This window comes from Hyperolius riggenbachi, chromosome 8 (genome assembly GCF_040937935.1).
Source record: "Hyperolius riggenbachi isolate aHypRig1 chromosome 8, aHypRig1.pri, whole genome shotgun sequence".
In the NCBI taxonomy this organism is placed as follows: domain Eukaryota; kingdom Metazoa; phylum Chordata; class Amphibia; order Anura; family Hyperoliidae; genus Hyperolius; species Hyperolius riggenbachi.
Window position 1 is genome coordinate 281,238,118 of NC_090653.1, and position 14,597 is coordinate 281,252,714.

The 14,597-nt window shown below is 45.7% G+C and overlaps 1 protein-coding gene across 1 annotated transcript in view; it reads right to left on the minus strand.

The window, feature by feature from the left end:
* Positions 1 to 235: 235 nt before the first annotated feature.
* Positions 236 to 14,597, minus strand: part of LOC137527934 (carboxyl-terminal PDZ ligand of neuronal nitric oxide synthase protein-like) — a 134,849-nt gene continuing 120,487 nt past the window's right edge. The window contains exons 8-11 of the mRNA XM_068249017.1: positions 11,418 to 11,579; positions 10,621 to 10,786; positions 7,680 to 7,959; positions 236 to 3,012 (exon numbers count right to left, since the gene is read on the minus strand). Of these exons, the coding sequence (XP_068105118.1) occupies positions 2,502 to 3,012; positions 7,680 to 7,959; positions 10,621 to 10,786; positions 11,418 to 11,579 (1,119 nt within the window). The 3' untranslated portion in view covers positions 236 to 2,501. The remainder of the gene's footprint in view (positions 3,013 to 7,679; positions 7,960 to 10,620; positions 10,787 to 11,417; positions 11,580 to 14,597) is intronic.

The following is a 14,597-nucleotide window of genomic DNA, read 5'->3' on the forward strand; positions in this document are numbered from 1 at the left end:
CCCTCCCTGCTGATTGGAGGGAAGGGACGGGGGCAGGGACCGGAGCTATGCAGGAGGCGGGGGAGCAGCTGAGACTGACACTACAGATGTAAACATAGCCTCACAGCAAGGCTGTGATTTATGAGGGATTGCAGAGTGCAGGGGGACCTTAGTGGGGTTTGGGATAGCAACAGAGGCTGGGCTGTATAGGCAGATCCAGCCTCTGTATGCAGATAACATTCTTTAAACACACCTCGGGTTCTCTTTAAGCAATACCAGTTGCCTGGCTGTCCTGCTGATCTTCTGCCTCTAATACATTTAGCCATAGACCCTGAACAGATCAAGTGTTTCTGACATTATTGTCAGATCTGACAAGATTAGCTGCATGCTTGTTTCTCATGTGATTCAGACATTACTGTAGCCAAATAGACCAGCAGGGCTGCCAGGCAACTGGTATTGTTTAAAAGGAAATAAACATGGCAGCCTCCATATTCTTCAGTAGTCCTTAAATGTAAGTCAATGGAAACGTAGGAAAATCATATTTGTTTATGCAGAAATCTGACTTTGAAGTTAATTTAATACTTTCTCATGTAAATCAACTTCATAGATATACACGGAAAAATCGCAATCAGAATAATCGCATTAAATATGCTCACAAAACCACAAAATTTGCAGAGGAATTTTTTAAAAAAAAAAAAAAACGAGACCCCCAAAAACTGCAAACCGCAGAATCGGACATGCAGAAAAGCGCAGAACGTACGGATACGTGTGAACGCGGTCTTACTCTGGTGCTCGCTATTCCTGTTTTAGGTCATTATGATCATTACTCACAGTAAAGAACTAAATAATTCTAGTTAAAATACACATAAAAATCCCCTAGATAAATTAAAACTAATCTACAACGAGATGAGAGGCTCCGCCTTGCATCCGTAGATTCTAGAAGTAACCGTTTCTATTTGCTTCGCCCATCGGTTGCTCAGCAGGCCTCCCATCTGCTCAACTCCATATTCCTGGTTAAATCCAACATCTCTTGCCTCCTCCATCGTCGCCCTTTCCGGATAGGGCAGAGCTGTAGTCCTCAGCAACCAGATTCCAGCAAGAAAGAAGATGGTGCTGATGGGTTGCTATTAGTTACCGCACATCCTACTAAAAAGGAAAAATGTCTAATGGACCTCTGCCCCATCCGTAGACTCTTCTAGTAAGAGTTATGGACCATAGTACGTGGAGATAATGGCCTACAACGTATTTCATGGTGACCTTCAGGTTTTGACCACTAAATAAGGGGTAAAATATAATTCTGTTGACAGTCATTATATACACATCCAGATTGGCCCGTAAGTAAAGATGTATTGACTGGGACCTTAACGATGACGTAACCATTCGAGTGGAGACATGAGCGAAGATGTACACACCCAGGTAAGCATATAAGTGCGGATGTACACATCCAAGTTGTCTCTTAAGATGATGTATACATCCGGGTGGGCCTATAAATGATGATGTACACAACAAGGTGAGTCAAGATTGATGTGCGCACAAGGGCGGCACCGTGAAAGATGATGCACACCTCTAGGTGGGTCCATAAGTGATGATGACACAGCCAAGTGATGCCATGAGCAATAATGTACACATCCAAATGAGCCATTAACATGATGTATACATCTAGGTGGATCCATAAGATGATGTATACATCCAGGTGGGTTCATAAGTGATGTACACACCCATATGGGCAGATTAGATGATGTACATATCCAGGTGGACCCATAAGATCATGTACATGTTCTGGTGAACCCATAAGATGATGAACTGCTCCAGGTGGACCCATAAGATTATGTACACAATCAGGGGAGACCATAAGACGATATATGCATTCGGGGGGGGGGGGCATAAAATGATGTACACACCGAGGTGGGTTCATAAGATGATGTACACATCCAAGTGAGCCCATAAGATGATGTAAATATTCAGGAGGCATCATGAGTGATGATGTAAACATCCAGGTGGGTTCATAAGATGATGTGCATATCCAGGTGGCAACATGAGCAAGGACGTATGCATCAGGGTAAGGCTGTAAATTATGATGTACACATCAGTTTTGGCACTGAGTGATGATATATGTGTAAGTAAGGGGTTGCAAGTGATAATGTACACATCAGGATGGCCCAATAAGTTGGGTTTTTGAGACCAGGTTGGAGCTGTCTGAACTGCCACAAAGACAAAACACAGTTTACAACGAGAAGCAGATGCAAGGCAATGCCCAGAATTAAAAATGTGTTTGTTCCTCAGAATCTTCTCCCGATTTATCTCCAGAATCTTAAAGTTTGTACTGCAGACCGACTGAGTCTTCCTTTCCTGCTCCCCATGGGTGGAGAGGTTCTTGTTCAGTTACTGGCCAACAGCAACTCTAAATTCGGGTTCTTGGTTCTTCCAGTTTATCTGGTGACAGAAGACCTCACTAGTGGGTTACAAGAACTTGCCGTGTTGTGCCCGGTCCATGGACGTGAAGAGAATAGAGACGATGTAAGCTAAACACCATTCTTTATAAGCCGCCATTGCTTGTGAACCTCCAGGTGCTCGTCTGGGAAGTCATCCTCTGTGAAGGTGATGTGGAGGCAGGTGTCACTGGCTGTGGAGAAGGGAAGGGTGGCCTCCACATTCAGTCCATTGCACGGAGGAGTTTCGGGAACAATGGTTGGCGTGTCTTCCAGGTTGTCGTAGCTGCTGGTGATGGAGTGGAAGGTACTGTTCTCCTCCATGGACTCCTGGCGGGAGGGCCTCCGCAGCTCTCCCTTTATGGGGGAGAGTTCTTCATTCTCAAGACCGGGGAAATAGGAGTTCCTGAATGTTGGGCCGGTCTCCTCAAACTCAGCGGGATTCACAGAGCATGGCGTGATGGTGGCGAAGCTGCTGATGCTCACGGTGGTCGGTGATGTCAAGTTATCAGCTGGCTCTACGACTGGCCCCGACAGGATCTTCGAAGACCTCTTTTTGTTGATGGGCGGAGGGGGGATCAGCTTTGGGATGGAGTGGAGAATCCTGGAAGAAAAAAACAAAATACAGAAACTGGTGGCTAAAAGACCAAGAAAATAACACTAAAGGTGGCAATCCGATCTCTTGGAGTTCATTATCAGATCAAATCCCTCCACACAGATTTTCAATCGATTTCAGCATGAAATTATCGAAAATCTGTACCCCTGCTGGGTCTCCCGGTAACTTAAAGTTAGTAGCATCTCATTGAACATCCATAATTGAAAGATAATCTCTCTCTGGTGCGACTGGTTAAAAAAAATCCACAAAATTGCATACGTTTGTACGCTAGCTTTCTTCTATAGCTGATAGTCACTGGATCTGAATATCAATCTAATCAATCATTCATATAATATCTGAAATAAAAACTACATGGTGTGTACTCAGCTTAACGTGGCCACACACAATACAATAAAATGATCCAATTTTACAGCAATTCAATGAAAATGATCGGTTGTTGCAAAAGATCGATCGAAAGCTCTTTTTTTTTTTTAATTGGAGTGAAATCCAATCGGAGTGGTGGATTTTTCTGATCGTTTTCAGGTACATTAAATGGTGTAGGGTAGATCGCCATTTTTTCAATATATAGACCCAAGCAATTTTTTGAGAGTTTTTAATTTATTTTTTTTTTCCTCCCTGGCAGTTAATTTTTTTTTTTCAAATGGTCAAAAAAACTTTTTTTTTTGTTTCATGTAAAGCTACCAGAGTGGTAGCTACATGAAACACCACTAGAGGGTGCATGTGGCCCTCTAGTCCGATCGCCGCCGGCAACAATAGCAAACAGGGGAGCGCATATATAACGCGTTACCCTGTTTGGCTTCTCCTGTTGCCATGGCGACGATCGGCATGACGTCATGGACGTCAGGCGCACTCGATCCAGCCCATAGCGCTGCCCGGAACTCATTGGTCCGGGCAGCGCAGGGCTCTGGCGGGGGGGGCCCTCTTCTGCCGCTGCGTGCGGGCGATCGCCGCAGAGCGGCGGCGATCAAGCTGTGCGCGCAGCTAGCAAAGTGCTAGCTGCGCGCACAGCACTTTACATGGTGAAAATCGCCCCACCAGGGGCTGAGATATCTCCCTGCGCGGCATAGCCCGAGCTCAGCTCGGGCTTACCGCCAGGGAGGTTAATGTTACAATGAATCAGAAAAAAATTGATTGCAATTCTTGAATTGAAAAGAAATGTAAAGAATTGTATGGTGTGTGGCCACCTTAAAGGACACCTAATCGCACATCTACATTTAAAAACGGGGATCAGTAGGCACGTGTAGTGTGCTCTCCTCACGCCCACCCCTCCCCCCATTCTCCTCTGTTACCGCATACTGATCCCCCGAACTTAAAAGCAAACCTGCGCTAAGGTATCCTTTAAAGAGAACCCGAGGTGGTTTCTAAGAAAGATATCCGCACACAGAGGCTGGGTCTGCCTATACTGCCCAGCCTCTGTTGCTATCCCAAACCCCCCTAAGGTCCCCCTGCACTCTCCCCCATAAATCACAGCCACGTTGTCGAAACGCAGCGGGCTGTGTTTACCTATGTAGTGTCAGTCTCGCCGCTCCCCCCACCTCCTGCATAACTCCGGTCCCCGCCCGCGTCCCTCCCCTCCCCGCTGATTGGAGGGAAGGGACGCGGGCGGGGATCGGAGCTATGCAGGAGGCGGGGGGAGGGGCGAGACTGACAATACAGAGGTAAACACAGCCCGCTGCGTTTCGACAACACGGCTGTGATTTATGAGGGATAGCAGAGCGCAGGGGGGGCTTAGGGGGGATTGAGATAACAACGGAAGCTGGGCAGTATAGGCAGACCCAGCCTCTGTGTGCGGATTTCATTCTTAGAAACCACCTCGGGTTCTCTTTAAAGCAAACCTGAAGCGAAAATTATGAGATAGTGTATTGTATGTGTAGTACAGCTAAGAAATAGAAAATTAGTAGCAAAGAAAAAAAGTCTCATATTGTTTTCCAGCAAGCTCATGGTGACCCAGAACTCATTGGAGTGTGTAAGGGACTACAATGGTCCTAAAAGCCCCCTTACTAAGATGTTAAGAAAAACAAAAGTTTGCTTTCCTAAAACAGAAAGAATTTTAGGAAAGCAAACTTTTGTTTTTCTTAACATCTTAGTAAGGGGGCTTTTAGGACCATTGTAGTCCCTTACACACTCCAATGAGTTCTGCGTCACCATGAGCTTGCTGGTTAGTCTGTGCCTCTCGGATTTACAAGCCCTACTCCATAGAGCCAAATTAATCCATGCCATGCACTGATGAGGATCAAACAATCCGAAACAGTCTGTATGCATGTTGGATTATTATGGCTCTGTACAAATTAACAAGCTGACACATCATTGCATTCCAGCGGTTCTGGAGGTGTGTTTAGCTTCTAAGTGTAATAATGGTTAATTTGCATATATTCAGCAGTGATGCACTGGGAGACATCTCAAGCTCACTCAACCCTATATTATCGCAAATTCTTTCTGTTTTAGGAAAGCAAACTATTGTTTTCCAGTACAGGAAGATTTAAAAAAAAACTTCAGTTGCTATCTATGCAAAAGAGCTTCTCTGAGATCTTCTACCTAACTTGGGTTGAAGACAGTTCTGTTTTCTGAAGCACTTATCTCAACCTGTCCCTGTTTCTTGGTTGTATAAAGAGAAACTGTGACCAAGAATTGAACTTCATCCCAATCAGTAGCTGATACCCCCTTTCCCATGAGAAATCTATTCCTTTTCACAAACGGGTCATCAGGGGGCGCTGTCTGGCTGATATTCTGGTGAAACCCCTCCCACAGTGTGATGTCAGGACCATGGTTCTGGCAGTTTCCTGTCTGTGAACCTCGTTGGATTATTTTTTTATTTATTGTATTTATAAAGCGCCAACATATTACGCAGCGCTGGACATTAATTTAGGTTACAGACAATATTTAGGGGTGACATACAGCAATATGACAACACAGGAATACAAGAAAACCAGATCACACAGCACAGTATGAGTACCAGGTAATGCTTAGTCAGTCACTGGATGGGGCATGGAGATCACACAGCACAGTATGAGTACAAGGTAATGCTTAGTCACTGGATGGGAGCATGGAGATTAGACAAGTTAGGTTCACTCAGATGCATAGCATCAGTTCACAGTAATGGAGGTGCATGATCAGGTAGGACACAAAAGGAGGAGGACCCTGCCCAAAGGCTTACAATCTAGAGGGAGAGGTAGAGACACGTGGTAGGGGACCAGAGTTCAGCTGTAGGTTTAGAGCAATTGTGAGGGGTAGTAGGCCAGAGTGAAAAGGTGAGTTTTGAGGGCTTTCTTGAAGATGTTGAAGGAGGGGGCTGCCCTAATGGGTGGAGATAGGAAGCTCCATAGTGGGGGAGCAGCTCTTGAGAAGTCCTGGAGGCGTGCATGGGACTGGGTGGTGCGGGGGGGGGGGGGGGCAGTCAGGCGAAGTTGATTGGAGGAGCGGAGTGAGAGGCTAGGTGTGTACCTCTGAGTAAGATCGGAAATGTAGGCTGGACAGGTTTTGTGGACAGATTTGTAGGTCAGTCACAGTATCTTGAATCTGATTCTGGACTGGATAGGAAGCCAGTGGAGGGATTCACAGAGGGGAGCCGCCGTGGTGGAGCGATGGGAGCAGTGGATAATTCTGGCTGCCGCATTCATGATGGACTGCAGTGGGGCAGTTTGGGTCATAGGGAGACCAGACAGAAGGGCATTGCAGTAGTCAAGGCGGGAGATTATGAGGGCATGGATGAGGAGTTTGGTGGTGGCAGAGGTCAGGAAAGGGCGGTTCTTGCAGATGTTACGGAGGTGGAAGTTGCAGGACTTTGTGAGATTTTGGATGCGGGGATGAAGGAGAGTGCGGAGTCCAGGGTGACACCCAGACAGGGGGCTGGAGAGGTAGGGCAAATGGTAGTTGCATTGTGGGAAATAGCTGTTTACACCTGTTTCCAACTGCCCAAAAAAAAAAAAAAAAAAGCTGCGGCTACTTCCACTGACATCACCTGCCAGCAGTAAAAATGTCACCATGTGATAAATGTCAGAATGTAAATCAGGGAGAGGAAAGATTTTACAATGGGCAAACACTGACTAAATGATTTATACATAATTGTTGTAAAAATGAAGCACTTTGTTATCACAATTTTTTTCACGGGAGTTCCTCTTTAAGGTTTTACTGCAGGAAAATGTAAAGGGTCATTAGCTCTGCTCTGTTTTATAGTTTTAAAATACAGATTGTGGTTAGCAAACTGAAACTATGACAGAAGGATACAATGTTATAAAAAAGCTATATAACCTAAAATAAAAATAGGAGGACTCTTCTTTGTTGCTAATGTTCTATTCCTTATCCGTACCACACATACAATTCATTATCTCATACTTTTTTTCCGCTTCGGCGTCACCTTAAGGCCTCATTTCTATCGGATGCTGCGAGCAACGCAGGTGGCCGCCATGATGCATGGAACTGCTTTTCCCTGGTGGGATTGCGATTCCAGTCATCATGCATGAATGAAATCACATTGCAAATGCGCCAAAACGCATGCAACCATGTGTAGCGATTCTGCGGTGAACACATGGATGGAAACATCAGATAGCGCAGTCTATGTACTTTGTAATGTCCCTGTTGTTTTCTATACACGTCTGGTGGATGGAAAACTGCTGTGATGACATTACTAACAGTGGGCGGGGCTCATTTCAACCTACTTGTCCTCCTCTGTCCTGTCTGCAGGGGCCTCAATGACTTCAGAACCCTCCACACTGCGGCTGACCACGTCCTTCCCATCGGTGGCCCTCGCGGTGTCGCTCTCCTTCTCCAGGTTCAGGAGGTTGAGGTACGATTCACCCATGTTCTTGGCGTAGGTGGTGCCATTGGGCGCGGCTGGGGTGCTGGTGGCCGGGAGGTTGATCTCCAGGCTGTAGAGGTTCTTCAGGTTCAGAGACAGCGACTGAGCGATGGCGAAATTATGTAACAAGCGGTTCTCTCCTGTGAGCAGAAAACACAGCAAACGTCAATATCAGCAAAATACTTTTACCGATACTCTATATCAGGGCTGTCCAACTGGCGGGCCCGTGGGCTGGATGTGGCCCCCGGGCCACACCCGCTTGCCTGGGCTAATTTTTGTGTCAGCCCCCCTCCTCTGACAGGCTCGCCTCTTGTTTGTGCTTGGCTCCACCCTCCAAAGCCAAGACATTGATGCTCTGCCCCTCCAAAAATCCGGACCCTGCCCATGAAGTTGGACAGCACTGCTCTATATCAATAATAATAATCAGCTGTGCAATGCGGTTTTCGGTTGGCGATTTGGCACTCATCCCCCTTTGTTCGCTTATCCCTGGTACCCCTAATGTAAATTCCTATTACCGACACCTAACAATAACCCCATCCCAATGTAACCCCCGCTCTGATGCCTAATCCAACCCCCCCCTTCCTCCAATGCAACCCCCTTTCTAAAGCCGAATCCCCTTTCCCCCACCATAATACCCCTTCCGACTGCCCAAACCTAACAGCACCCCCCCACCCCCCCCCCCCGGCATGTTTTAGCTATAAAGTGGTCGAAACACTGCTCTAAATGTTCTTGTTCTTGCCTAGAGCTGATAACCTAGCCAAAACTATATGATCTCTAAGTTTATATTATAGAGCAACCTGTCAGCTAACAGGCATTAACCCTGCGCCAGTTTAAACAGGAACTAAGGTAAACTGGATCAGTTCGCTGCCGACATTACCGGTGTCCAGCCTATGTGATGAAGAGGCATCATACCTGACGTCACCTCAGCATGACCTAGAGATGTAACTCCTGATGTCATCAGTGTCAACTAGAGGCAACACTCCTGATGTTACCAGTGTCACCCCCACGTTCACCTAGAGTTGCACTCCTTATGTCACCAGTGTCACCCAGATATGTCACTCCTAACGTCCCCAGTGTCACTTCCACGGTCACCTAGCTGCAACACTGGAAGTCACCAGTGTCACATACAAGTGTCACTCTGGAGATCACCAACACCCTCATTGTTGCCTAGAGATGCCCCTTGTGATGGCACTAGTGTCACCTGCAGCTGCTGGAGCAGTGACATGGTAGAGACACAGAGGATTGCATATAGCGGGCACTTTATCAATGATTGCATTACCACCACTATGGCATGGATAGCTTTAGGAAAACATTATGCGACAGCAAACCAACAAACGTCAATTCAGGTAATACCTTTGATGACTGACACTACATGGTTTATTGCAAGCTTTTAAAATGTTAAAGAAACTCTAACTTACATACCCCCCTAGCTCCTCCCCGGGGGATACTTACCGAGGGAGAGGGAAGCCTTTGGATACTAATGAGGCTTCCCCCGTCCTCCTGAGCCTCAGGGATCCAGCGCTTGCTCCCCCGAAATCAGCGCCTGCCACATTTACCTGCCGCGGACCAGGGCAGGCGCTGTAGCATCTTTCCGATGGGGCTTAGGCGGTAATAGTCGAGCCCAATCGGGACTGTTTTACTGTGTAGGCACAAGTTGAGCGGACCTGCTCAGGCTCGGCTATTTTCGCTTGAGTCCGATCGGAAAGTTGCTACTGTGCCTGCGCTGGATGGTGTTAGGTAAATATTTACCTCACCGGTGTTCGGGGGGCTGCCAGCGCTGGATCCCGGAGGGTAAAAAGGATGGATCTTCATTAGGCTTCAGATCCCCACACGAGGTATTTCCCAGTATTTTTTTTAAAGTTAAACAGAGTAACCAAGCAGCTTAGGGTGACCCAAACCACTAGGAATCTATAAGGGGATAAAAGAGACTGAAAAGCCCTCCTACTAATAAGCAATGCTTGGTGGAATTTGTCTTCTTAAAACAGAAGGAAATTTGCAATAATTCAGCTATAAATTAACATTTGTGGTTACCCACAATGCACTACTACTGAATATGCAAATTATCCCATTTCGCCCTTGTAAGCAAGGCAAGTATCCAGAACCGCTGGTGTATAGCAAGCCTATAGCTTTAAATGTTACACAGCCACACCAACCCCACATGTAGACAGCCTGTTTCAGACTTTTGGTCCTCATCAGTGCAGGGCAGGAATTGATAAGGCTGTATGAGATAGGACTTGGACCAGTACAACAGAGTAACCAAGCAGCTCAGGGTGACCCAAACCACTAGGAATGTATAGGGGGATAAGAGAGACCAAAAAGCCCTCCTACTAATAAGCAATGCTTGGAAATTTGCAATAATTCAGCTATAAGTGAACATTTGTGGTTACCCACAATTTATTACTATCGAATATGCAAATTAACTTTTTTAAGTTACGGATCCCCTTTAAGGCATGATGTTGTGTGATACAGTTCTGTATAATGCTTGAAAAAGACACTTAACATTTGGAAAGCTTGCAATAAACCATATACAGTTAGTCATTATCTGAATCAATGTTTGTTGGTTTGATGTCCATATATCTGCTTTACGACTAACACCGGACCATACTTCAATTGACCAGGCGAATATTTCAGGCTTTGTCTCACTCAAGTATCTCAGTCAGCTAAGAATGACCAGAGGTACTGCCCCTGACTGAAGCATGAGGTCACGAGTCTGACTCTCAGGTCAGAGAAAACAATATACAAAAAAAACACAAGTATCTCCTGATCATGCTTTTATCCCGAACCTTCTCTCAGACACTCACCGGGCAGTTTCATGTCAGATCTGATCTCCAGCTCCTTCAGCTGTCTCACCAGCAGCGCGATATGCTGCAACAGGTCCCGATTGGTCAGTAGCAGCTGGCGGACTCGTGCCTGCGATTCAATACGCGCCGCGCTCTCTGCTGCCAGCTGGTCCTTCAGGAGCTGCACCTGAAATGCACAGAGAACAATGACGTCACGTGACTAAGTGGCTCCTCCCTTAAGAATTCTCTCCTCCAACCCAGAGATCAGAGTGAAGAGGCCCCTCCTTTCCCAGATAATCACGTGACTCCATATCATTATCACCAGCCCTACTCTATCCCTGCTTAAAGCTCGACCAAACCTTAAACTGAGCAAGTCACATTATATTTGCAATGAGGATGAAAGGTAAATATAAACAGTGCACACACTGTACACCCCATACTGGACTATACACAGCAAGATGGGAGGAGGCGTCCCAATCGTGATGCAATGTGTGGTGAGTGAAGGTAAGCAATAGGAACAGTCTAACCTCGTTATAAGAGGTTAAGCTTTTTATTGTTAGACACCATTAAAAAAAGACAACGCGTTTCACGGGACCCACCCGCTTCCTCTGGTCAATATGAGACTTGTCTGATTTGCGATTTTTAATCGGTACTGCATGCTGCGTTTTTTCCTTGTTTTGATAGCATTCATGGAAAATCGGAATTGCAAATCGGAATCGCAAATCGGATTTGCAGTGTGCAGGGAGCCTAATGAATGATACTAACCTTTCCTCTGCTGCTCCCTGATCCTCTGGAGAGGATGTATTCTGCAGACTCACCTGAGCTACGGCCACCTGCGTCTGCTGCTGCTGCTGGAGGAGTTCGTGTTGCAGCAGCTGCAGGCGGTGCTGGGAGGCCAGGGGCGTCAGGATGGAGATGGTGGAGGTGCAGTTCGGGGTGAGAGCTTTCTGCGACGAGTAAATTGAGCAGTTGTCCATATCCTGGGGAAAGAACAGGGAGATGTAAACAATGCAGGTTCCTGACGTTTATCAAAAAGGTTCATTCACTGGAGAATCCCAGAGAAAACAAGTGGTGAGCAAACCAGGCCCAGAATTTTTCAGTTTAAAAATGTTGAATACCCATGTTTGCCACCATATAAGACATTCTGGAATACAAGTCATTCAGCAGTATATCAGCACACCAAATGTATCAAGGAACATGCTCTTTATTGAGCCATCAGTATCCACGATAAGTGAGCAGACAATTGTTTTGGTGGCCACGCAGGGCCCAGGGATCCCTCCTCCCCCCCCCCCCCCTTCCCCCTTTACAGACACACTTCAATTTTTCCGTCATAACTCACCAAAATATGTCTGAATAAAGTTAGGAGAGGGATAGGAGGCGCCCGTGGAGTCGAGCTGTTTGGTAAATATCCTTATACTCTAGTTATAACCAGGGTAGGTACGAATAAAATTCTCCTATTTTCTTACGATTTATTTGTTCAAATAAGCACTTGTCAAGTGCTTATTTGAACAAATAAATCGTAAGAATTTTTTTTTAAGATACCACGTCTAAGATGCTGTTTCTTTAAGGTAGAATTTTGTTCTTACCTACCCTGGTCATAACTACTTAGAGTATAAGGATATTTACCAAATCGACTCTACGGGCATCTCCTATCCCTCTCCGAACTGCGAATCACCCCCACTCTGGGGAGTGCTCTCCTTTTGGAAGGCCTCCAAAAGGAATTTTTTCTGTCGGAGCAGCGACCGAGTCTCTGAGCCACATCCGAACCCCTGACGGAAGCAAGGCCAAGCGGGGACGGTACTTCCCCACGTGCCCTAAGAGTGGTTGCAGGATGAGCAACCCAATTTTGTGAGTATAACAACCACACTATTACATACACCTCTTGGTGATCTGACGATATCACACCAGATCGGGTTCCTGGTCCCCCTGTGTCTTGTTTCTCACAAGATCCAGTATGTCTGAATAAAAGCCTGGTAGACATTCTGCATATAAATAAAAGAATGGAACACAAATTTGTTGATTTGATTACATTTATGAATAAACTTTAAAAATTGTGAAACTGTACAAATAAGTCAGGCAGAGAGTAGTGAAAATCCAGACAAAAATCGGTAACTAATGGGATATACTGTCATCCTGTGCTTTCAAATTAGCTTATCTGCCATCTCTGCCTTGGCAGTCAGGTGACACATGAGAGATCAAATATACTGTGTATATATATTCTGGCTTAAAGAGAATCTGTATTGTTAAAATCGCACAAAAGTAAACATACCAGTGTGTTAGGGGACATGTCCTATTCCCCTCTGTCACAATTTCGCCGCTCCCCGCTGCATTAAAAGTGGTTAAAAACTGTTTTAAAAAGTTTGTTTATAAACAAACAAAATGGCCACCAAAACAGGAAGTAGGTTGATGTACAGCATGTCCACACATAGAAAATACATCCATACACAAGCAGGCTGTATACAGCCTTCCTTTTGAATCTCAAGAGATCATTTGTGTGTTTCTTTCCCCCCTGAGGGGGGAGTTCATAGCAGAACCACAACACTGAAGAACTTGGCAGCCTTCCAGACACAGGCTGACAAGTCTGACAGGGGAAAGATACATTGATTTATTACAGAGACTGTGATAGTACAAAGTGCTGCAGTAAGCCAGAACACATTAGAATAGCTTTTGGAACTTGTAGGATGATAAAAAACCAGGATGCAATTTTTGTTACGGAGTCTCTTTAAGTGTCCCTTTAAGCAATTTTGAGCCTGGCATGGTTGTTGGTGCCAGACGGGCCGGTCGGAGTATTTCACAATCTGCTCAGTTACTGGGATTTTCACGCACAACCATTTCTAGGGTTTACAAAGAATGGTGTGAAAAGGGAAAAACATCCAGTATGCGGCAGTCCTGTGGGCGAAAATGCCTTGTTGATGCTAGAGGTCAGAGGAGACTGATTCAAGCTGATAGAAGAGCAACGTTGACTGAAATAACCACTTATTACAACCGAGGTATGCAGCAAAGCATTTGTGAAGCCACAACATGCACAACTTAGAGGCGGATGGGCTGCAACAGCAGAAGACCCCACTGGATACCACTCATCTCCACTACAAATAGGAAAAAGAGGCTACAATTTGCACGAGCTCACCAAAATTGGACAGTTGAAGACTGGAAAAATGTTGCCTGGTCTGTTGAGTCTCGATAGAGTCAGAATTTGGCGTAAACAGAATGAGAACATGGATCCATCATGCCTTGTTACCACTGTGCAGGCTGGTGGTGGTGGTGTAATGGTGCGGGGGATGGTTTCTTGGCACACTTTACGCTCCTTGGTGCCAATTGGGCATCGCTTAAATGCCAGAGGCTACCTGAGCATTGTCTCTGACCATGTCCATCCCTTCATGACCACCATGTACCCATCCTCTGATTGCTACTTCCAACAGGATAATGCACCATGTCACAAAGCTCAAATCCTTTCAAATTGGTTTCTTGAACATGACAATGAGTTCACTGTACTAAAATGTCCTCCACAGTCATCAGATCTCAACCCAATAGAGCATCTTTGGGTTGTGATGGAACGGGAGCTTCGTGCCCTGGATGTGCATCCCACAAATCTCCAACTGCAAGATGCTATCCTATCAATATGGGCCAACATTTCTAAAGAATGCTTTCAGCACCTTGCTGAATCAATGCCACATAGAATTAAGGCAGCTCTAAAGGTGAAAATGGGGCCAAACACCGTATTAGTATGGTGTTCCTAATAATCCTTTAGGTGAGTGTATTGTCTGTCTACAAATTCCAAAAGTACAGTTTATCTGCTCTGAAAGCTGCCATTGTATTTTATTGCATAGCTACTGTATTTATATATTCAAATCTATCTAGTGATCACTTCTCAGTTCTTTCTGCTTCTCAGCTCAGAGCAGTTCAGATTCAATGTTTACTAAATGCATCTAACAAAGGAATGTAAACAAACGATAATGTTATCACCTCTTTGGATGTGGCCAGAAGCTGCCCACTAAAGC